Here is a 16244-nt window from a genome sequence, read left to right on the forward strand (position 1 = left end):
GGTTTGGTGGTGCTGAATTCTCTCAGCTTTTGCTTGTCTGTAAAGCTTTTGAGTTCTCCTTCATATCTGAATGAGATCCTTGCTGGGTAGAGTAATCTAGGTTGTAGGTTATTCTCTTTCATTGCTTTAAGTATGTCCTGCCATTCCCTTCTGGCCTGAAGAGTTTCTATTGATAGATCAGCTGTTATCCTTATGGGAATCCCTTTGTGTGTGATTTGTTGTTTCTCCCTTGCTGCTTTTAATATTTGTTCTTTGTGTTTGATCTTTGTTAATTTGATTAATATGTGTCTTGGGGTGTTTCGCCTTGGGTTTATCCTTTTTGGGACTCTCTGGGTTTCTTGGACCTGTGTAACTATTTCCTTCCCCATTTTAGGGAAGTTTTCAGCTATTATCTCCTTGAGTATCTTCTCATGGCCTTTCTTTTTATCTTCTTCTTCTGGGACTCCTATGATTCGAATGTTGGGGCGTTTAACATAGTCCCAGAGGTCCCTGAGGTTGTCCTCATTTTTTTTGATTCCTTTTTCTTTTTTCCTCTCTGCTTCATTTATTTCCACCATTTTATCTTCTAACTCACTTATCCTATCTTCTGTCTCTGTTATTCTACTCATGGTTCCCTCCAGAGTGTTTTTGATCTCATTTATTTCATTATTAATTTTTAATTGATTTTTTAAAATTTCTTCTAGGTCCTTGTTAAACATTTCTTGCATCTTCTCAATCTTTGTCTCCAGGCTATTTATTTGTAACTCCATTTTGTTTTCAAGATTTTGGATCATTTTTATTATCATTATTCTAAATTCTTTTTCAGGTAGATTCCCTATTTCCTCCTCTTTTGTTTGACTTGGTGGGCTTTTTTCATATTCCTTTAGCTGTTGGGTATTTCTCTGCCTTTTCATCATGTTTAGATTGCTGTGTCTGGAGTGGGCTTTCTGTATTCTTGTGGTTTGAGGTTCCTTTTTATTGTGGAGGTTTCACCCAGTGGGTGGGGTTGGACGATTGGTTTGTCAAGGTTTCCTGGTTAGGGAAGCTTGTGTCAGCGTTCTGGCGCGTGGAATTGGATTTCTTCTCTCTGGAGTGCAATGGAGTGTCCAGTAATGAGTTTTGCGATGGGTCTCTGTGTTAGGTGTGACTTTGGACAGCCTGTATGTTGATACTCAGGTCTATGTTCCTGCGTTGCTAAAGAATTTGCGTGGTATGTCTTGTACTGGAGCTTATTGGCTCTTGAGTGGTGGTTGGTTTTGGTGTAGGTATGGAGGCTTTTGGATGGTCTGTTATTCCTCAATGTTCCGTGTAGTCAGGAGTTTTCTGGTTTTCTCAGGTTTTGGGCTTAAGTCTCCCGCCTCTGGATTTCAGTTTTATTCTTCCAATAGTCTCAAGACTTCTCCAACTATACAGCACTGATAATAAAACTTCTAGGTTAATGGTGGAAAGATTCTCCACAGTGAGAGAGAACCAGAGAGGTTCACAGAGTTACATGAAGAATAGGAGAGGGAGGAAGGAGATAGAGGTGAGCAGGAGGAGAAAAAGGGTACTCAAGAGGAGAGAGACAGATCTACGAAGTTATCTGTTCCCAAAGTGTTCTCCGTAGCCCAGACACCCACAAAGATTCACAGAGTTGGATTGGGAAGAGAAGGGGAAAGGAGGAAATAGAGGTGTTCTGAGGTAGAAAACAGAGTCAAAAGTGGGAGAGTAATCACCACACTCCTGAATAGAAATGGAAACTGAATATTCGATTTTTAAATGTCCAAAATTTATATCACATACTGAAAAACAAAGATTAAAAATCTAGTGTAGAGGTTAGACTCTTTGAAGTACAATATTTAAAAACAAAAACAAAAACACACAAAAAATTTAGAAATGTATATGAAGTTCGGTTTAAAAATAGGGTTTCTCTCTCTCTCTCTCTTTTTTTTGGCAAGGTTATAGTGAAATGAAAATGAAAATTAAGGAATAATAGAGGAGTATTAGAGGAGTTTAAAAGGAAATAGGAGAGAAAAACAAGAAAAAAAAATTTTTTCCCTAATTAAAAAAATCGTAAAAATATATGAAAATGAAAGTTGAGGAGTAATGGGGGAGTAATAGGGAATTTTAAAAGAAAATAAAAGCGAAAAAATAAAAAAGGAAGGAAAAAAAATTTTTTTAATTAAAAAAATATATATACAGATATATCTAGGAATTTCTCTGGAGTTGTTGCAGTCAGTGTAGGTTCAGTTCAATTTCAGATAGCTCCTCTTTCCAGCTTACACTTCTCGATATCTATAGGCCCCTTCCGTTGTAGTCGGTGTTACCTTCAGGGATTTTAATCTGTTGCAGCGGTCCTTTCTGAAGCGGTTCCCTTTGTTTATTTGGCTTCTGTTTGCCATATCTTTGTTGTCTAATTTCTGCCCTGACACAGGCGGGCGGAGGTGATCTCTTATTTACGTTCGCTAGTTCAGTTCAGTCCTGCTACGGGGAGGGCGGGGCGCTGCAGACAGATACCGCTCCGTGTGGATAGCACTCACCGTGTTCCGGCCACACTGGGCCTGCCCTGCTCACGGGCATCAGTGCTCTCCCCGTCTACACGGCTCAGGCTCCCGGCTGCTCTACATGGAGCGGGCCCTGCGCTGAGTGTGGTTCCAGTTTTCGGGTACTCCACAAAAGCGCGGATTCGGTTGCGCCTGCGTTTTGTGCCTTTCCCGGCCTGAGCGGTTCAGGCAGCCAGGGGCTTGGGCGTACTCTCCCCGGGTGCAGCGCGCTTTTTTCCTCGGCGTCGAGCGGCTCAGGCAGCCAGAGGCTTGGGCGCACTCTCCCCAGATGAGGCGCGCCTTTTCCCTCCGCATTGAGCGGCCCAGGCAGCCAGAGGCTTGGGCGCACTCTCCCCGGGTACGGCGCGCTTTTTCCCTTCGCGGCCCCAGCGCGCGCCGCCAGTCGGGTCTCAGGAAGTCTTTAGATAGGAACCGGGGGCCTGTTTGCAGTGTGGGAGGGGGTGGCTTCTCAGGGGCTGAGTTTGCCCTTTTCCCCTCCCCCCTGCCTCCTACCTCCAGCGGGGATGGGCCGGCTCTTCTCTGGAGTTTCTCAGTCCCTTTGTTTTGCGAACCGCCGGCAGTGTGTTCGGGCTGGTTAATTTTGACCCTTGCTATCCCACAGTTTAAAAAAGCTCCCTCTGATTGCTCTCAGGGTCTTCGGGCGGGTCCTTACCCTAAGCAATGCCGCCGGCTCCTCTCCGTTCCGCCCCGCTTGTTGCTGGTGGGTGCGGGCGTCTGGGGTACTTTTCTGCTGGGAGTTGTAATCTGTGGGCCTTGTTTAATTTTTCCTCCCAGTTAGATTGCCGAGAACTTCCCCCAGTCCCGCCAGTGCGAGGGTTTCCTGGTGACTGGAAACTTCCTCTATTAAGACTCCCTTCCCAGGACGGGTCTCTGTCCGTAGCTCTTTTGTCTCCATTTTTATCTTTTATATTTTGTCCTACCTCCCTTTGAAGACAATGGGCTGCTTTTCTGGGCGCCTGATGTCCTCTGCTAGTGATCAGAAGTGTTTTGTGAAATTTGCTTAGCGTTCATATGTTCTTTCGATGAATTTGTAGGGGAGAAAGTGGTCTCCCCGTCCTATTCCTCCGCCATCTTGGCTCCTCCTCTGAATTGATGGTTTTGAACTGTGGTGTTGGAGAAGACTCTTCAGAGTCCCTTAGACTGCAAGGAGATCAAACCAGTCTATCCTGAAGGAAATCAGTCCTGAATAGTTATTGGAAGGACTGATGCTGAAGCTGAAATTCCAATACTTTGGCCACCTGATGCAAAGAACCGACTCATTAGAAAAGACCCTTATGCCTGGAATGATTGAAGGCAGGAGGATAAGGGGATGACAGAGGATGAGATGGTTTGATGGCATCACCAACTCAATGGACATGAGTTTGAGCAAGCTCCGGGAGTAGTTGATGGACAGGAAAGCCTGGCAAGCTGTAGTCCATGGCAGTCGCAGAGTCAGACATGACTGAGCTGAACTGAACTTCTTTATCCATTCGTTCATCAGTGGACATTTAAGTTCCTTCCATGTGTTGGCTCCTGTAGGTAATGATGCATTAAACACGATAAGGAGTTGCATATGTCTTTTTGAATTAGTTTTTTAAGAATACCCAGAAGTGGAAATGCTGGATCAAATGCTAGTGTTCTTTTTTCCTTTTTTGAGGAACTGCCATACTGTTTTCCACAGTGAGTGCACCAATGTACAGTCCCACCAGCGATGTGCAAGGGTTCTCTTTTCTCTACATTCTCACCAACACTTCTTTGTCCTTTTGATAACAGCCATTCAAGCGGGTGTGAGGTGAAATGTCATTGTGGTTTTGACTTGCATTTTGCTGATGATTAGTGATGTTGAGTACCTTTCCTTTTACCTGTTGGCCATATGTATATCTTTGGAAAAATGTCCATTCAGATCCTTTGTCCACTTTTCAGTTGTTTGTGTGTTTTTTGCTCTCGAGCTGTAGGAGTTCTTCATTTATTTTGGGTGTTAACCTTTTGTCCAATTTAGGATTTGCAGATGTTTTCTCCTGCTAGGATGCCATTTCATTTTGTTGGTGGTTTCATTTGCTGTACAGAACACTGACCTTTATACAATATAATAACCATAACCACATGGCACTCACATAGCTAGAGCAAAATCTCCAAGAAATACAGCATGATTAAAAGACAGTTGTTGTAAGAATTTAAAATTCAGTTCTTAAGAGGCAATAGGCTTATTTGCCGTGCTCAGTAGCCACACAGGCTAGTGGCCCCCACACTGGACAGTGCAGGTATGGAACATTTCCATTCTGGCAGGAGGTTCAGTTGGATGGCTTTGATCTAGAAAGTACAGCAAAGGAGAACTCTATAGCCTTATGGGACATAGCTAAACTGCTCTTTGGAGGAAAACTGAATGCCTTTAATAACTGCATTATTTAAAATAAAAAGACTGAAAATAAGTTACTACTCAAGTACTGAAAATGTATTCAAGATATTTTGAGTATTAATTAAAAGTATTAAAAATACTCAAAATACTAGAAAAACAAAAAATAAAACCAAAAGAAAGTAAGAGAATTTAAAAAAATGCTGAAAATGAGATAGAAATAGAACAAATAGGACAAATAGAACAAAACAGAAATACTGAACTGCTGAAAAAACTAGAGATAATGAACAGACTACAGCTGTTGAAAAGGAAATTAAAAATGTATTTATTAGTCACCATATCAGGATGATATTCCAACTGATTTGTATTTACTTCTAAAAATAGATTTTTCTCTTATTCCAATAAATGATGGATACCTTTTAAATATGTTTTTCTTGAGCTAGTGTAATATTACATCAATACTTGGTAAAGGTAATTTTTTTTTGAAAGACCAAGTTTTAGATGCAAAATTTCTAAGTGAAATCTAGCTAATTTCATCATATAGCAGCAAGAGAAAAGCTTTTTCTTGGAATGCAAGGATAATTCACAATAGTAAACATATTTACACAATTTATTACATCAACAGACTAAAGGAGAAATGCCATGTGATTCTGTTTGTGGATGCTGAAAAATCATTTAATGAAATAATTAAAAACACTTAAGTGTAATAAGAAGTATGGGGGAAACTGCTCCAGTTGTGGGAAGAAATCTAGCACCTACCACAGAGGGTTGTTGTGAGGATTTAGTGACTTAAAAGGTATAAAAATACTTAGAGAAGTATCTGGCACATAGGAACTATTCAGTATTAGCTCTTTATTGGCAAATATTGTATCTTATGGCAAGATATTTTTATTTAAATTATAAGCAGGATAGCTTTGTTCTTACCACTGTATTCTGAATAGTCTTTGTGATTGTTTCATTTCTCGAAATATAATAAAAGTAGAAAGTAAAGTAACTGTTGCAAATAGTAAAAGAGGAGATAAAATTTTTAAAATTGCCAGTGATATGATTTACGTGCTTAGAGAACCCAAGAAACTACTGAAGACTAATAAAAATACTCAGAGGTAAGTTTAAGATAATGATTCTGTAGCATAAAAATGAAAAAGGTGATTGTATCTTTAGGTTATAATTTAAGAAAAGTTGAGCCAGATCTCAATAAAAATTGTGAACCTTTCCAAAATTAGCATATAAATTTCATTAATTCCAGTTGGAAACCTGGAAACCTTTAAAATGATTTTAAAGTGTATGTGAAAGTATATTTCTAAAACTACCTAAGAAAATATAGTATATATTTAATCCTGCTTTTGCTAACCATCCCTCCTCCTTCTCCCTTCCCTCCTTCTGCATGGTGTAAACACCTGTTGTTTTGGAAGAAAACAGTCATGCCAGTTCAATGGCATTGTTTTCCTTACCTTGGTGTAAATGGGAATCTGTGGAGAGTTGGAGGGGGGATAATACTTAACTTTATTCTTTTTCACTTGTTCTGAGGAATATATGTATAATTTTTATATACTATATATTATGTGTATGTAATTTTTTGTGTAATATGTATATATATAATTAGATATATTGTATATAATAGATCTAATATAGAAAAGGTAATAGCAGAATGTTAAATGACTTTTCACTCATTGAGGTTGTAACCTCATTTTAGTTAAATTGGAAATAAAACATATCATTCATTAATTTCAGTTCAGTTCAGTCAGTCATGTCCAACTCTTTGTGACCCCGTGGACCACAGCACTCCAGGCTTCCCTGTCCATCACTGTCTCCTGGAGCTTGCTCAAACTCACATCCATTGAGTTCATGATGCCATCCAACCATCTCATCCTCTGTCGTCCCCTTCTCCTCCTACCTTCAATCTTTCCCAGCATCAGGGTCTTTTCTGATGAGTCAGTTCTTTGCATCAGGTGGCCAAAGGATTGGAGTTTCACCTTCAGCATCAGTCCTTCCAATGACTATTCAGGACTGATTTCCTTCAGGATGGACTGGTTTGATCTCCTTGCAGTCCAAGGGACTCTCAAGAGTCTTCTCCAACACCTCAGTTCAAAAGCATCAGTTCTTAGATCTTCATGAAAGATCTCAGGCTTCCCAGGTGACTCAGTGGTAAAGAATCTGCCTGCCAATGCAGGAGACACTGGAGATACAGGTTCAATCCCTGGGTTGGGAAGATCCCCTGGAGTAGGAAATGGCAACCCACTCCAGGATTCTTGTCTGGAAAATGCCATGGACAGAGGAGCCAGGTGAGCCTGGGGTCACAAAGAGTCAGACATTCCTGAGTGTGTTCATACACACACACACATCTCAAGATTTTTTAAAAATACATGTTGAAATACCAAAATGTATATTCATTAACTTTCATGAATGTTTAGTGCTTTCTAAAATGACAGGATTAATTTTTAACTTAAAAATTCTGAAAAGAGTTTTCTCTCTTTTTTTCTTTCTATCATAGGTATGCAACCACTCATGTATTCGGTTCAGGAAGCGTTAAATGCTAGACCATGGTGGATTCGTGTGGGGACTGACATTTGTTACTATAAGTAAGTATTCTGACAATAATAGGACAGCAGTTTATAGAAGGAAATATTAGTTCATCCTATTTCGGTTTAGGGATAAAAGACATACTGTGTTCTCTGATTTATGATATGCTTTAGTATTACTTCTAACAGAAAAGGTTTCTTTTTTTATAATTTGAGATTCATTTTAGGGGGTATATTTAGTGGCAATAAAATATGTTTTGTAGACAGACATATGTCCAGTCTTGCTTCTCCCATTTAGATATGTTCTCAGCTCTTTTATAGCTGTAAAACTTTGGGAACCTCATTGAGGAAGATGGAAATTAGAAACTCTAGGAAATAATTTACGGTGGTTTTTTGTTGTTCTGATGATATTAAGTATAATTTTTTTCTTCACACAAATGTTTACCTCATTTTAACTTCCAGTGTTTTAGTTGGAGATGTATTCTATAGTTAGGTTGCTTCAGCTTAGCCAGTTCAACTTTGACTTCAAACAGGTAATCTGTTTATCAAGTTAGAAGTAAGTGCTAGAAATCATTTATTGCTTTAGTGGCATAATTGGATTATTCTTCAACTTCATGACTAAGTAATCTAGGATTATCATATGCTTTGCTTTCCATTTTTACTGTTTCTGCATGTAATACATTTCAAGATAACTCCTGTCTGCTATTGAATGCACTTAACATCCTTGTTTCTTTGCTCTTATTAATCTTAATCCTGAGATTTGTTTAGTGGATTTTGACTTTTTAGTATTTTGTATTGTGCTTAACTAGTGCTAGTATTCCTTTTCTTATAGTTTTATAAGGTAGATGAAGACTTCTAAAATTAAGCTGTTTTTAATGATTTAGATAGGGCTTTGGAAAAACCTAGATTAACTGCTATACTTTCTAAGAAAGAAATGTTCCTTGGAATTAATTTCAGTAGAATTCCCCCCATTGTTTTTAGCAAAATAAATAGGAAATAAATGAGGAACAGAAGTATAATGTTACATGTAATTCTTTTTCACCTGAATAACTTTCATATTTCTTTTCATGTTAGGCTATTATAAAAATACACCCTCATCATTTATATCTTCCTTTTAAGATGAAGTGGAGCAGTGATTGTTTGGGAAGTGCTTGGTTAGATTTTGGCAGATTGATTTAAAATGTTAAAGGGTGAAACAGTGATTTTCAAAAAGTATTATTTCCTTCATGCTTCTACTCAATAAAAATCATCAATGAATGCTTTTCTTTTTTACATTGTAAAGTGAATGGTGAGCATCTCGGGTTGTTTTTCTTTTCTGTGTAAGAGGTGATGGCAAGGATTTTTGTTTCTTTAGTTTTTATTTGTTTCTTTTGGCTACTTCTAAATCTGGAATTGGAATTCGGGCTAATTCAACAGATATTTATTAACCACTTTCTGTGTAACACACACCACTCCAGTTGCTTTCCTCAAGCCTGAAATCTAGATAAGGAGATTAAAAACTGCTGTTTTTGCATTGTCCTCTGCTGCTTGTTTGTCTCATCTGTAAAATGAGAATAAAACTACCTTCCATGAGTATATGAGAAAATATAACCTACAAAATCCATAGCTGTAATGTGGTGGCATGGATACCCCCCCCAAAATAGATATTAAACTTTTGGGGGAAAAGAGTTGGTAAGATCTACTTCTGTACCTTTTTTGCATTTTCCTCAACTCTTGGCACCTTGTCATTGAGTATCTATTCAAGATATAGCGGCTGTTGCTGTTGCTGATGCTAAGTCGCTTCAGTCGTGTCTGACTCTGTGCGACCCCGTAGATGGCAGCCCACCAGGCTCCTCCATCCACTGGGATTCTCCAGGCAAGAATACTGGAGTGGGTTGCCATTTCCTTCTCCAATGCATGCATGCATGCTAAGTCGCTTCAGTCGTGTCCGACTCTGTGCGACCCCATGGACAGCAGCCCACCAGGCTCCTCTGTCCACGGGATTCTCTAGGCAAGAATACTGGAGTGGGTTGCCATTTCCTTCTCTGATATAATGGCTAAGTTAGTGAAAACTATACTGTTTTTTAGGTCGATGTTCTTTTATTTTCATTAATTACAAACTTTAATCTCATAAGATTACATTAGAAAGCTTGATCCCAGGGTAGTTCTAAGGATGTGATCTGCCTTAAATGTCTGTGTGCATGAGTAAATAATCTCTAGGCCATGGCTTTTCTTCAGTTCATGGCTTAAATAATTAAGGTGATTTGGAATTTTAGAAATTAAGTTGGTAGAAATTAAGTCATCATATATCAGTGATATTAAAGTCTGGAAAGTAATATAGTTTAACTTTTTTTTATCATTAAAATCTCCAAACATTTACAAAAGTGAATAATAGGATGATGAGGCCCCATGTATTGATCTCTAAGTTTCAATAATTATCAACACATGGTTTTATTTTAGCTATGCTTTCATCCCTACCTCCACCCTGAATCTTTAAAGGCATTTTCAGATACATTTTATCCATAAATACTTCAAAAGTCTTTTTCATTTAGAGATACATATTTAAGGCAGTCTATCCACAATACCGTTAGCACAGCAAAGAAAATTCCTAAATGTGACAAAATATCCAGTCAGTGTTCAGACTTACTTGTCTCATAAATGTAACTTTATAGTTGGTTTGTTTAAATCAGACCAACCAGAGGACCACACATTGCATTTGATTTTTCTTGATAACATCCCTCAAGTCTCTTACTTTATAGGCTTCCTCTTTCTCGATTTCTAAATTTCTCTTTTATTTATTGAAGAAAGTAGATTATTTGTCATGCTAGATTTCCCGTATTTTGGATTTTGCTGATTGCATCTCTGTGGTGTTAATAAATTCTTCTAAATTCTTCTCTCTCACCAGTTTTCTAAACTCATATTTAGAAGCTTGGTCAACTTCAGGTTTCATTTCTGACAAGAATACTTCACAGAGGGTGCAGGAAATTCCTGTTGTATCACGTCAGGAAACATATCATTTCTGGTTATTTCTTTTTTTTGTAATCTTAAAACTGATCAGTGAACTCAGATATTACTGTCTGATCTGTCAGCCTTTCATCCAGTGGTTGTAGTAGCCGTTGCTGACCACTGCCTGATCCAGTAATGTGTAAACCTGTCAAAAAATGGGAGGGTCTAAAACTTCTGTTGATGCATAAAATAGGAGCTCTGTTTAATTAGTAAATCCAGAAATGGAAAGTCATGATGTTGGCTGATAGCAATTAACTGCTTTATTAGTACCAAGTCTGAAACATGTATATCTAGGGTGAAACAGATCACCAGTCCAGGTTGGATGCATGAGACAAGTGCTCAGGCCTGGTGCACTGGGAAGACCCAGAGGGATGGGGTGGAGAGGGAGGTGGGAGGGGGGACCGGGATGGGGAGTACATGTAAATCCATGGCTAATTCATTTCAATGTATGACAAAAACCACTGCAATGTTGTAAAGTAATTAGCCTCCAACTAATAAAAATAAATGGGAAAAAATAAATAAATAAATGGGAAAAAAAAAGAAAAAAAAAAGAATATTTAAATTAAACTTTTTACAAACCATGGTTTTTCCTTTTTTTCCCCCCTAAAATTCTGTTTAATAAAAGAGCAAGAAAAAAATCAGAATTTTTGTGTGGATGAATAACATGTTTTATGCTTTTCTATTGCAGAAATCACTTCTCAAGAAGTTCAATTGCTGCAGGTGGGCAGAAGGGAAAATCCTACTATACAATTACATTCACTGTCAGTTTTCCACATAAAGATGATGTGTGCTATTTTGCTTATCATTATCCATATACATATTCAACTTTACAGGTGAGAACTCATTAAGTTGCATTACGACCGTTATTTTATGTACATGTGTTAGATAATAAAAGAAATACTGCTTTAATAAATCAATAAGGTAAAAAGGCCCAGGGTTGATAATTTTAGAAAATAATACAGTATTTGTTGAAATCAATAAAGTAAAATGGGAATGTAGTCTTTATTTTTATTTAATAGAAATACTATAGAAACGACACGGTTTTTGCTTTCTATCTTTGAGTAGAAATCTACAAATCCCAGTTTATAAATTTTAACTAGGTGAAATTTCACCTTGTTTAATGAGAAGCATTGAATCTCATAGAAAATATAACAATGTGGATCCAATTTAAGTTTTTCTGTAGTGAATTCATTTCTTCTAAAGATTCCATGTGGAGTCCTAGATCCATATTGCTTAGAATATGGGGTGTAAGAGTTGTTTTGTGGGTTCTTTTAAGATTTTATTATTTGCATTTTAAAACAAACAATTCAAGCAATTACTGTGACAGATTTATACTCTGAACAGAATGTCTGTCCTAATGGTCAAGGATCATGAAGCTTCATATGATCAATTGAAAGAAATTGGAACACTGTGATTAGAAACAAGCCTCCCAGTTCTTAGGAGAAAAATGAGAGGAAAGCATAGTCCACAGAGCCGAAGAAATATCAAGGCTGAGAGCATTAAATGAGCTCACTTTATTCTAATAAAGTTACAATCTGCAGTAAAAGTATAAAGAGGTATTTTATTGTGCTGAATAACACAGCATCAGAAACATAGTGTTGTTATTTACGCAGTATTTTCTTTCTGTTCTTTACTGACATTCCCTTTTTAATACATTTTAAGCATCCCTGCTTCCTTCCAGTCCCACGACCATGATCTTTTCCAGGCATTACCATTGTTTCTCACTTGGACTTGTGTCAACCTCTGTAACTTCTGTCCTAAATTTCGCTTGTACCCCCTTTCTTCTTCATCAGTGTTTCACCACGCTATAGCAGGAAGACTGGTGGCATGTCTGGTCCTATCGATCCCCTGCTTAAAACTCCTTGCTGATTTCTCTTGCCATGTGTATGCAATCTACAGTTCTAGTCACTTCTCTACTATTTTGCACAGTTTTTGCCATTTCTTTGTACTGTATGAACTGTTATTTACTTAATATTTATCTTTGAATATTAAAGCTTATCCTCATTCTGAGTTAATGTCAGTGAAACAACTGTTTTAATGTGCTAAATTTTTTTAAATTCACAGTAAAATACATATCTATTTAAAAATTTTGAAGGTTATTCACATACCATTTAATTACCTTAATTACCAGTAGTGCAAATACTGTGCTTTGGAAAGGACTGGTCTACCAAGCCCTTCCTTCTGTGTTAAATTCTCGGTTTGTTTCTTTCTGTTCTAGCTATGTCCTTTTTTAAAAATTATTATTTCATAGTCCTCCTGTATACTTTCCTTCTGCCTACAGCACACTTTATATCCATTTCACTCATCCTTTGGATCTCACTTTAAATGTAATTTTTTCTGGAAGACCTTTCCTCACTGCCCAGACTCTTCAAGGTTCCTCTCCCTTTTTAATAAGCCCTCATAGCACTCTATATTTTTTGGGGGCAGAGTCCATTTATTCATTGTTGTATCCCTAGTGTCTGGCACAGTTTCCAGCCAAGAAATAGTGATCACACAGTAAATCATGATTATGTGAATGAACATAGGCAAAAGTTGGAAACCAGCTAAATGTTTTTAATATAAGGGAGTGAACAGTTTATATTTGGTGTATAAAAAGCTTGTGTTTTCAAAAGACATGTGTTGAACATATTTAATGATATGATATAGTATTTATAATTATTAACATATTTATGTTTATGTATAAATTACCAAGTGGTAAAATCAAATTATAATAAGCCTTCCATGTTAATTACAGTTTCATTTATATACATTGGCTATTGTTAGTAGTACTCTAGGTAATATAATCACAGGTGTTCTAAATTTTTTCCTGTACTTTTTGTATTTTCCAGACATTTTACAATGAGCCTATATTAATCTTGAAATCAGGAAAAAATATTTAAAAATGTGTGCTACATGATTTTCATTCTCCATGTTTTAGGTTGCTATTAACAGAGCTACAGTCACAAAATTTCAAAATTCAGAAGGATTTGAAACCCAAAGTATTTTCATAACCCATTTGTCAGCAAAGCCTGGCCTGATGTGAGCTTATTTAGAATATTGATTCCACTTAGAGTGACTCTTCATAGGTTTTGCTGCAGAAATAATAACGTGCTGATTACAGGCTGCTGCCGCCAGCTCCACTGGTTTTATTGCACTATTAACATCATCCAAACCATATCTGTCCCCTTTCTCAGGTTCCCCAAATACTGATGTTCAAGTGCGTCTGGACCCTTGAGGGTTTTGGGGAAGGGATTAGGAACCTGATCTGATTCACTTTTAGTTCTGTTTGAGATCTGGATGCATTTATTCCTGTTTATCATAGGGAGGTTTTAAATGATTGTATACTTTGCTTTTAAATTTTTATTAAGATGCATCTTCAAAAATTGGAGTCAGCACACAATCCTCAGCAAATCTATTTCCGAAAAGATGTGTTATGTGAAACCCTGTCTGGAAACAGCTGTCCATTGGTGACTATAACAGCGATGCCAGAGTCTAATTATTATGAACACATCTGTCAATTCAGTAAGTTTGTCTTCTTCACTTGCAGGACGAATCCTTATTACTTATTTTTCTTTGCTTCATGAATATTTTGTAAGGTCAGTAGTACTGGGAGTAGGCATCAGAAGCCTTGGGTGCTAGTCTGGGTCTTGTTACTGCCTAGCCTGGGGCTCACTTCTAGGCGTCTGTTTCCTCATCTTGAATATGAGGGAGCTGCCTGAGGTGACCTCTAAGGTCTCTTCTGATATTGATATACCGTAGTTCTTATTCTTAGAAGTCATACTCAAAGTACAACAAGTTATACCATCCGTTTAAGAATTTACAGTTAATTTTATTTATAGATATAACCATCAGTAACCCCCCAAGTGTTTTGATGCTAATATTGAATGAATAGCTACTTGTTTTTCCCCTTCATTTATAGTTTTTAAGTTGTCTCAAATGTACAGCTGTGGTAAAAAAAGATAAATATGTATATAAGAGAACTGTTCTAATTTTGATAAGGTGTTTTCAAGAAAGAGAAAGAATTTGCTATTCATGAAAATGTGAGCAGGTGAACTGAGTGGTTATTTTGTAGACTTATGTGTCTAAATGTTTAGTTTCTTTGTAAATCTCTGTGCAGATATACCTATCGTTCTGTGCTTATTATAATGACTATAAAACAGGAATAATATTTTCCTTAATTTCCCCATGACTTTATGAGAAATTTATATTTCATCTATATTTCACCAGCTTCTTATTCTTTATGAAATCAAGGTAATATTAAAGGATTAATTTTATATTTAGATTAATCATTAGGAAATAAATAAGTGACTCAAATACAATTTAATGTGTTATTTTCATATAAGACGTGGCTTACATGGTTTTAATATCTGTTTTCTCTAGAGGGTCTAGTGCAGTGCTTATAAATAGTAGGTGCATAGTGAGTTCTAATTTGATTTTATATCAGTATTCACAATTGAGTAGAAATATTTCTAAAGCCCCAAATTCAAACATTATACATACTTTAGTAGCTGTTCATTTTAATTTGAGATTTTATGTACACTTTAGGAAATCGTCCGTATGTTTTCTTATCTGCTCGAGTACATCCTGGAGAAACTAATGCAAGTTGGGTAATGAAAGGAACGTTGGAGTATCTCATGAGTAATAACCCTACTGCTCAGAGTTTACGAGAATCCTATATTTTTAAAATTGTCCCTATGCTAAATCCAGATGGTGTCATCAATGGAAAGTAAGTTAAGCAATAGTTACAGAGAAATTCCAGATTTTTGCGGCTGTCCTGTGTAAACTTGTTGAAATAATAGCATCCAGGTTAATTTGGAAAGCAAATCTCATGATTTTTCTAGAACAACAAAATTTAGTGAAGAATTAATCTGTGATAAATTTCTAAATGAAAATTAAACTGTATACTAGTAGTAATATGTTTTGAGAAATTCTGTATCTATTCATGAGAATATAATTTCATAAAATGTATGTTTTGCTTGAATCATTTTAGGAAAATCACAGAATTAGGATATGAGAAAGATTTTTAACACATCATCCTCTTGTAGTCTCCTTTCTTATTTATCAGTGGCATTATCTTGGTTGTTCTAAGATTTAGAATTTTCTGGGATCTCTTTCTGCTAATATGGAATTAGCTCCATCTGCTAACTTCTTCCTGATATGAGGAGGAATTATTTAAAGTGGAAATACTGGGAAGATTACTTTTTAAGTGGAGGTGGCTCATAGTTTAGTAGAGTTCATTTATTGTGTTAATTATACCAGGGTCTCTTTAGTGCTTCTGAAAAGTGGGATTTTGTCTAGCTGTCATGAGCATCTCCAAAGTTGAGGGTACTTTATTTATTCAGTAAGAGTACTATGAATATTTATCATGTTTTAGGAAATGTTTGAATTAAAAAAGTAGAATAATTTTTCTAGATAGTATGGTTATAGAAGTAAAATCAGCTTTTATGTCTAGTTTTAATTCAGAAACATATTGACCAGTTAGAGTTCTGTTTCTAGTTCTGTTAGCCTCTTCTCTTTGCTTAAATTTTTGCTTAATGAATTTAATACTTAAAACCTACAATTAAATGAAAATGTATTTGAATTTTTCTAAGAATGTGTACTTTTTATGTACTTATCTTTCTTAGAAGGAGGGTTCAGATAGCATGTTTAATAACAATGAATACAGTCAAAGTACAGAATGTTAGCATTAGAAATGTAGTCAGAATGGAAAATATGGCCATGAATACATTTTATGGTGTCTGGAACAAAACCCCAGAATGGAGAATTTTTCCTATAGCTTGAAAATTTTAACCTGTAAAACTGCAAGCTTACCACAGTTTAAATGCATGTAACCCACTATCTGGCACATAGCAAATGCTAAATAGATGTTTACTTAAGGATTATAACACGCATTTTGGTGAGCCCACC

At 36.6% G+C, this 16244-nt stretch overlaps 1 protein-coding gene across 6 annotated transcripts in view; it reads left to right on the forward strand.

The window, feature by feature from the left end:
• The window catches only part of AGTPBP1 (ATP/GTP binding carboxypeptidase 1), a 205940-nt gene that overhangs the window by 157005 nt on the left and 32691 nt on the right, over window positions 1–16244 (forward strand). For all 6 annotated transcript variants that reach the window (XM_070459534.1, XM_070459537.1, XM_070459538.1 and 3 more), the window contains 4 exons: window positions 7346–7433; window positions 11047–11191; window positions 13706–13859; window positions 14883–15063. In XM_070459534.1, coding sequence (XP_070315635.1) covers window positions 7346–7433; window positions 11047–11191; window positions 13706–13859; window positions 14883–15063 — 568 coding nt within the window. The remainder of the gene's footprint in view (window positions 1–7345; window positions 7434–11046; window positions 11192–13705; window positions 13860–14882; window positions 15064–16244) is intronic.

The sequence above is a fragment of the Odocoileus virginianus genome, chromosome 31 (assembly GCF_023699985.2).
Source record: "Odocoileus virginianus isolate 20LAN1187 ecotype Illinois chromosome 31, Ovbor_1.2, whole genome shotgun sequence".
NCBI classification, from domain to species: domain Eukaryota; kingdom Metazoa; phylum Chordata; class Mammalia; order Artiodactyla; family Cervidae; genus Odocoileus; species Odocoileus virginianus.